The sequence below is a fragment of the Zingiber officinale genome, chromosome 8B (assembly GCF_018446385.1).
Source record: "Zingiber officinale cultivar Zhangliang chromosome 8B, Zo_v1.1, whole genome shotgun sequence".
NCBI classification, from domain to species: Eukaryota; Viridiplantae; Streptophyta; class Magnoliopsida; order Zingiberales; family Zingiberaceae; genus Zingiber; species Zingiber officinale.
In genome coordinates this window covers 3,105,847-3,114,069 of record NC_056001.1, presented here as the reverse complement: position 1 = coordinate 3,114,069, position 8,223 = coordinate 3,105,847, and the positions used below count along the sequence as shown (strand labels likewise).

Here is an 8,223-nt window from a genome sequence, read left to right as displayed (position 1 = left end):
AGGGCGACAAATCTGGACTGACATCCAAGCAAAAGGTAGAGCAATTATATATGATGGTGTTATTGTCGGCGAGATCGACTACACTGGCATTAACATTGCAACCAGAAACAAACAGAAAGTTGTCTGTTGCCCAAAAGTTGAAGTTGTGGTAATTTTTCAGATCGATCAGTGGGGTGGTGATGGAACTCTGGTTGACGCCCATGCTGATCACTGGCAATTTGAAGGACACGTACCCTGAATATAAAGTTATACCAGTAACCTCGAGTGTGCCATCACCCATGAAGAGCTGGGCTGACACAGTGCGATTGTTTTGCTTGCGGCAGGTAAGGTTGAAACCGGGAAGGTAGCAACCATTGCCGATGCCGAAAGGGTATTGGATGCTGATATTGCCACAGCTTGTTGGACAGTTGGATGGGAGTGTAAAAGTTCGATTTTTAGTCGACGTCGTTTTCATCTGCTGTGCTCCAGTTGAAGCCGCAGATCCCCAAGTAGTACCGAGTGCAAGTACTACCAGTAACACTTTCCCCCACGCCATCCCTGGGCATATAGATATCAGTACGTTTCATTGATCACTGATCAATTGTTGGAGACCTGTTAATTTGATGGAGCTACATCATGTAAAACCAAAAAAGGAGACTCACCTTAGCCTTGTTGAGCTTTGAAGAGAAGTGCGCGCGAGTCGATCACCAGTCTGTTAGTCGATATAGAAGACGGTGAAGAGGAGGTCTTCTGATCAGCACAATCAATCAACTTAGATGACGATGACAGTGAGCTTAGAAGGCGGTGACGGGGTCTTCTCATCGAAGTCAGTCAACTTAAAAGCAGGTTCATGCTCATGCTTGCTGTTAAGGTGCGCCAAAAAAAAAAGTGGGAAGGAAAGGAGAAATGCCATAGCTGTATGATCGAAATCCTCAGTCTGTCATGTCTTGGTTGGTTGCATGAAAAAGATCAGCAAATAGATAACAACCAAAAGCAAACCCATCGTGCAAGGAAAAGCGATAAGGTAATTGTGCCCGAGCCTTTTGAACAATAATCGTGCAAAAACAAACTAATCAGTTTCCGCCACAGATTATTATAAGTATTCGCCACAGATCAGCACTAGCGGCGCGATAGGAACTGATCCGTGGATTGATTCCATTGCTTACTTCCTGTAGAAATCAAAATCAAAGGAGTAATTTTTTTAAAAACAAAGTGATGTCTTTCTTTTAAAAATGTAATACCTTGTTCATTTTTTTTAATATAAAATAGTACTTTTTTATACTTTGCATATCATAAGTTAAGTATTGGATTTTATATAAATAAAAATAATAAATAGACAAAATCATCCGATACGAAATTTGAGCAATTCAAATAAAATTTGTGAGATTGATTTGGATTTGATTTTAGATAAATTTAATAATTTAAACTTATTGATTTAATACAAATTAGGTATTTTTAAGATCGTCCTCTTTTTTCCTTCTACGTACGCTACAGACCGCCACCGCCATACCCTCGCTGCTAAATATTTATTAAACTTATTGATTTAATACAAGCAATTTGTTTTTTTTTGTGTTCTGTTAAATATTTATTAATATTCAGAAATAATAAATTAATTTGATACTTTTTTTTAAAAAAAAAAATTGATTGAATTTAGTAGGGTTATCTTTTGCCACCAGATAACCTTACTAGATTTTATAAATTATAATGATAAAAATATTCTCTAGTTTAATTTGATCAGGAACTTCTTCCTAGGGAGTTTCACGGCATCGTTCCATGGACTCGATCCTCTCCGTACTGGTCGAAGAAGTCTGCGCGCGGGCAGCGGCCGGAATTCCTGTCAGCGAGCTCTGGCCGAGCCTCCGTCCCTCCGTCTCGGCTGCGGGCCTTCCCTTAGGCGAGGCCGTCAAGAAAGCTATTTGGGTCCGTCTGCTCAGTCACCCTGGGCTTCGGGTTAAAGCTGATGGCACGGCCCTCAGTTCCCAGGACCCTTTAATTCAATCCTTCGAGGGAGCAGAACGTATTGGGGCGAGGATAGTCGCGGAGGACCACCTTAGAGATGCTTTCCTAGGGATTTATGATCTTAAGGCTTCTTCTTCAGAGATTTCGAAGATTCAGAGAGCTGCTCTGGAGCGTTTGGCTTCCTCCAGGTTCACATTGGTTACCAATTTTAATCTGTTTCTGATGCCCTTTAGCGGATTTTTCCCTGCTACTATTACTGAAGACATAAAATTGTTGATTGCCAGTTAGTGTATTAGTAATTACAGATCTTACTTGTCGTTCAAATTCAGAATTCTGCACGTAATAATAACTTTTACTACCGACAAATTTTAGTTTGCTTGACAGATCATATTCAAATCGCGAATCCAATGACGGCGAGGATTCTTCTGCTTCTGCATCTGATGGGTTGCGGTAGCAATTGGGAAAGAGGATTGCAATGAAGGGGAAGAGGCCACCGCCTTCCATTGCTTGTGGTTTGCAGATAGCAGGAAGAGAGACTGTTTCTGAGAAGTGAAGGGAGGAAGTTAGATAGATGAGAAATTGAAGATTTAGGCAAAATATTGTAGAAACCATCAACCCTAAGACATTGTCTAACACTTTGTTAAATTTGGGGAAAGGAAATGTTGTATTTCTTATATTAATATTGTTCAAGACATAACCCTAAACCTTAAATACCACCATGAGACTAAACCCACTACACCTCGTTATGATCATCAAGTCATGTTTGTTTCAACTACTTTAGGTTAGTTAGTTATAATCTTTTCCCTCTATTGAACTCTAGCCATTAAACCTACTACACCTAATGATTGATAGCTTCAATACCTTTAACAATGTGAAAAAATAGTGAAACAGAGATGAGAATAGTGACATGATGCATGTGGTCAATATACAAGGTAAATAGAATAAATATTACTATCATGGGTAGTTAAGTGCAACATAAATGAAAGCAATTCTATGATCCCCCTTGCATTGGGGTCTTATGTAGGTTTGTTGCATTCCTTCCGAGATATGAATGAGGCAAATTCAAAAGTACTTCTGAATTTGCCACTTCCGAAGAATTATAAGAAGTAAACATATGAATCCAAGCATCCACATTTCGTTCAATATGCATAAACCCATTGACTAGGTGTTTTATTTATATAATTAATATTCAAAATGGGAGAGCATGGTTAAGATGGTATGGATATTCATCTTGCTGGTGCCAAATATTTGGGATCCAACTTGTTGAGGTTTGTTAAAAATTTAAAAATTTCTTTTTGCATCATGCATTAGTTTCTCCTAGTTGCTTCGTTGTTGGAGTAAAATCCATTTTTTGTGATTGTTGTTGTTGTGATAATTTGAAGCTCATAAACATATTTTCCTCTTTTCCTTTTACTTTTAGGCAGTCTGCACTGTCTTTCTCCCTCTGCATATGAATTTAGATACAAAATTCTCTGAAATGTAGCACACACCTCTGCAGGACTAAAGGAGTCACCCAGAGTGAACTTGGCAAAGAATTTGGCATTAAAGGCAACAATTTATTTTACATAGTAAGAAACCTGGAATCCCAACAGTTGATCGTGCGACAATCAACTATTGTTAGGGCAAAAGAGCTTGGAACTAAAGGGGAGGATGCCCCAACAAATACTTCTATCGTGTCTACCAACTTACTACATTTATCCCGTTATGCAAAAAATTTCAATCTAAATTCTCAACAGAGATTTGAAATTACAAGGGCTGATATTTTGGAAGGTACAGCAGATATTGATGGATGTTCTGCAAATTTTGGTTATGCTTCTGGTGATTTTTCAAAACATGATGTCTCCATAAAGGATTACCTACCCGCAATGCAAGTCATTTGTGAGAAGCTTGAAGAAGCATGTGAAAAGGTCAACTATGTTTGGTCGTGTATATTGATATCATGCAAAGAGTGTAGACATAGACTGATGTTGCTGATAGTTTCTGTTTGCTTCTTGTAAGGTTCTTGTTGTATCAGATATTAAGAAGTCTCTTGGCTACAGAAAGGGAGCTGGGCATAGAGCATGGAGAGCTGTAAGTTATTTAGACCAAACAATTGACTCACTTATGTGCAACTCAATTTAATTTTTAACAAACATTATTCCTTGGTGACTTCTTTGAATTCACGGCTATAGATATTACAAAGGTTGAAGGAAGCTAATCTTGTGGAAGAAATTCAAGCAGAGGTGAATGGTGGGGTAAGAACTGCTACTGTTGGATGCTGGATATATTGTGTAGTAATTCAATACTTTGTCATCTTCATAAATTGCATGCTGATTTTTTTGTCCTCTGATTAAGAATTTCATTAGAGGATCAACTATTTTCATGATTCATCTAGCTTGTATTTTCTTGATTTTCTTCTGCTTGTGCTTTTTCCATGTTAGCAAACATTGTTGACCGATTTGTCACTTTCTGGTGGTTTCTTTTAATTTTGTTCCTTGCAAAACAAGGTGGTGCTTCTGGGATTCCAGAACTGTGTTAGTCGGACTTGTCATTCCACCCTTCCATACCTGTGCTGACACAACACTACATGACAGCCATGAGTATGAAAAAGCATGTTTGATGAGCTGAATTCTGTCTTCCATAGATGGAAATCAAGTGCGACAAAGAATACACTGAAACTTACTACTTTTGTGTCTCGAAGAGTGAGCCTATAAGGAGAGTTGTTGCTGTATCTCAACAAGACTGAGGAGATTTCTCTGTTGCTGTATCTTGATAAGGTAGACTACAAGGAGATTTACCTGTTGCTATATCTCAACAAGGAAGACTACAAGGAAACTTACCTGTTGCTGTATCTCATCAAGGAAGATGACAATATTGTGTGAGGTGATGCATGTCAGGTTCTTACTGCTAGGAGAGGAGTGCTCGTGAAAGTGCTCAAAGCACTGCTATTACGTATGAAGCTTTGTGTGCCCACTTTCGGAGGAATAGCATTGTGGCTTTTTAATAAGGAATAGAGGGGCTGCGTAGGTTGGGGATCAGGTGGGCTTGGAGAGGACTTAATATTAATACATTATATATGCCTATACATTACGAAGTTTATATAAGTTATGTTATAACTTGAAATGTTTGATAACTTATATAATCTAAGTTCTAGGATAAGGATTAATAGGCAATCCTACAACTATATGAATATAAGTTGGCTATATCAATAATAGTATATGCTATATTATATTAATAGGCAATATAAGTTAGATTATATTAAATTAAAAGATTGATTTTTGCTATTATATATATATATATATATATAATTTTATTGTCCTGTACTCGTGTCCTCAATTTGGACCCTTTTGACAAGTTCCTATGTTTCTATTTTCTAGAATTTGCATGTTGTGTGTGGATCAATACCCGTATTACATATATGTATACCCATATTACATACATGTATTAGAATATGAGTAATAAAGTACCCGTCTTCAAGTCTAAATAACATAGCTGTAACTTAGCTTGTCCCGCACTTGCTTATACTGTAAATTTTTGGTTTGTTTTACAGAACAAAAGTTACAGAACCATCTCATGCCTTAGCTAATGAATTCATCATAACCAAAATTGCAGTCAGACTCCACTTAAGACTTGGAAACTAATTTTACTTGATACGGAGGAGGAAACATGCGCTTATACTTCTGGAAGTTTACAACTATTACATATCAACAACAACAATACCAACTAAGTTTTATCCCACTAGGTGGAGTCGGCTATATGAATCATTCTATGCCATTGGGTTTTATTTCATCATCTATATTTAAATTAATATCATCTTGTTATTAATTCACAACTGTAGAATTTTCAACTGTAATCTCAACAGGAATGCATATACTGATGCAAAGTTATGTATTCCTGCTATGATAAATGACATCATACATTATTCCATTTACTTGGAGATATTGTACTATTGGACAAACAATGTATTAACAAGGCACTTTCTTTTTGGCAAATCTTAAACTAAAAGGATTTCATCTGCAATTAGATCTTTAGGAGGGAGTTGAAAGGGGAGGGGTTCAATCAAATTATCCTATTAATACTGACGAATTCCTGAAGTAATATCAGACTGTAACTGTTCTTAGGTTTAATATTGGTCTTGTTAATCAGTGTATTTTTAAATTTAAATTTAGGTTATTCATTTTCTTGTCTTGATGTCAAGCAAGCTAGATATGCATTGACATATTCTCCCTTATTTTATATTCATTGGGATATTTTCTTCCTGCCAATACAAGAATCAGTGTAAATATTAAGTCCACAAGAGACACTGGATGAAAACCATATTGCAGAATGTTTGAAATTTTAATAAAAAAAACACACTATTTTCTTTTTTCTTATAAAATTATTTCCAGTTTCTTGCATGCTCAATTTGTATGATCTCATATGCTTTGATTTTCTCTCTTTTTCTTATAGGTCGTTATTTGCTTGAGGTTACTGAAGAAGTTCCATTCTAGTGATTTCCAGCCTAAAAAGGTCATGCTTTCACATGATAGCTTTGACAAAGAAAATGTGACTACTGGCGGAAAAAGGGCCCATATTACTGATCAATTGGTCGAGCTTCCTTTAGAGCATTGTATATATGATATGGTTGATGCTGAAGGACAAAAAGGAATAACAATGCCTGAGGTACATTTCCCCAATTTGCATTGAGTTATTACTAGGTTTTGTTATTTTCTTTTAGTCATGCATTCTTGACTAATCAGAGGACTGTCAAACTATTTGTACTAGATTAAGTATGCCGATTGCCGATCAATATCAAATTTTGATAGTTTACCTTTTATATTTCCAATATGGTTTGACCATGCAACATGACACAATACGAGATTTCAATCTATGATACATATTATTTTGACAATTATAGTCCCAAATAGAATGTTGTACTTTAAAACAACAAAATAATTATAAGAAAATAAGACTAAATACAATATATGTTGATCATGATATGAAATCTCATATTTTACTAAGTGATCTGGTATAAATATATCATTCTTATAAATTATCCGGATTACATACCTTGACATAGATGTGTTCCTGTTTTAATCATGCCAATGAGGATCATGTCATGTCAATATTCGTCACTTTTTGCAATACTATTATAGTATAGGTCAAGATTAATTGGGATGATGTTGATATTTTTTAAACGTGTGTTCACACAAGATAATATCAAAACTGTACCATTTCATATGGAACAATAAATCTGAACTTAAGAATATAGTTATCTACTTACCTTATCTTTTTTCTTCATCTCCTTTCTCCTTCCACTCTAATTTGCCATCAACTAACATTGTACAAATTATTATTTTTGGATCCTCTTGGACTTCCTATGTGGTTTGCCTAGGCCACATATTACCAGTGCTTATCCACTAGGTGAAAGCAACACCACCTTGCAGTTATCTAGATTGCTCTTTGAAGTATGATTTAGATTTTGGCTTTGTGATTAACTAAAACTGTAAATGAATAAGATATTAGTGACTAACCTTGGTGTTTGGATAAGTACTTGTTTATGTTTGCCCGTTAGTATAAAATCTACAAAATAAACAAGAATATAATAAGTTTGGTTCGCTAATGTTCATGAACAAAGCTCATAAATTTGAATTACATATCTTTATCTAATCCAAGATCCAAATATATCATATATTTTTTGGACTGGTGAGTTGGCCTAGAACCAAAATACATTAATGACCGCTAATAATCATTGTATTGGGTTTTTTGGTCATCTCAAATGATTGCTAAGATTGAATTTCATTTTATGTCAACATATTGATCTTGAGTCGGAGTTCCTTTTGAATTACCATATTGTGTTGGCACCCATGTTTCGAAGTCTGCCGACATGAACTCATATGGGTTGTATACTTTTCTCGAAATTCAATTACATACACAACAAATTACATGCTATCCATCCCTATTACTAATTAAATTGTGTAATTTACTACTGAAATTTGTATGTATCAAGGATTGTAATACCATTATAATAATCCCAGTTAGCCTCATTGACTATCCCTGGGGTGACCGGGCCGGCTCCATGGAAGTTTCCCACCGGCCACCAGGGTAAATCGAGAAGCGCACGCGGCGGCTAGCCCAGAAGCCCAGCATCCTTTGATTGTGCCTAGGGCTGTAAACAAGCCGAGCTGAGCTTTGGGGTGTTAAAGCTTGTTTGATAAGATAACCGAGCTGAGCTTAAAATGAACTAATCTTTTGAAATGAGTGTTTAAGCTTGACTTGGTTTATTTTTTATGAGTTTGAGCTTGTTTAAAGCTTGGCTTGAGTTTG

General features: G+C 36.0%; 1 protein-coding gene across 1 annotated transcript in view; it reads left to right on the top strand.

Moving 5' to 3' along the window:
• The first annotated feature begins 1,704 nt into the window (after positions 1-1,704).
• The window catches only part of LOC122017169, a 35,236-nt gene continuing 28,717 nt past the window's right edge, over positions 1,705-8,223 (top strand). The window contains exons 1-5 of the mRNA XM_042574706.1: positions 1,705-2,126; positions 3,437-3,845; positions 3,937-4,008; positions 4,110-4,172; positions 6,367-6,579. Coding sequence (XP_042430640.1) covers positions 1,753-2,126; positions 3,437-3,845; positions 3,937-4,008; positions 4,110-4,172; positions 6,367-6,579 — 1,131 coding nt within the window. The 5' untranslated portion in view covers positions 1,705-1,752. The remainder of the gene's footprint in view (positions 2,127-3,436; positions 3,846-3,936; positions 4,009-4,109; positions 4,173-6,366; positions 6,580-8,223) is intronic.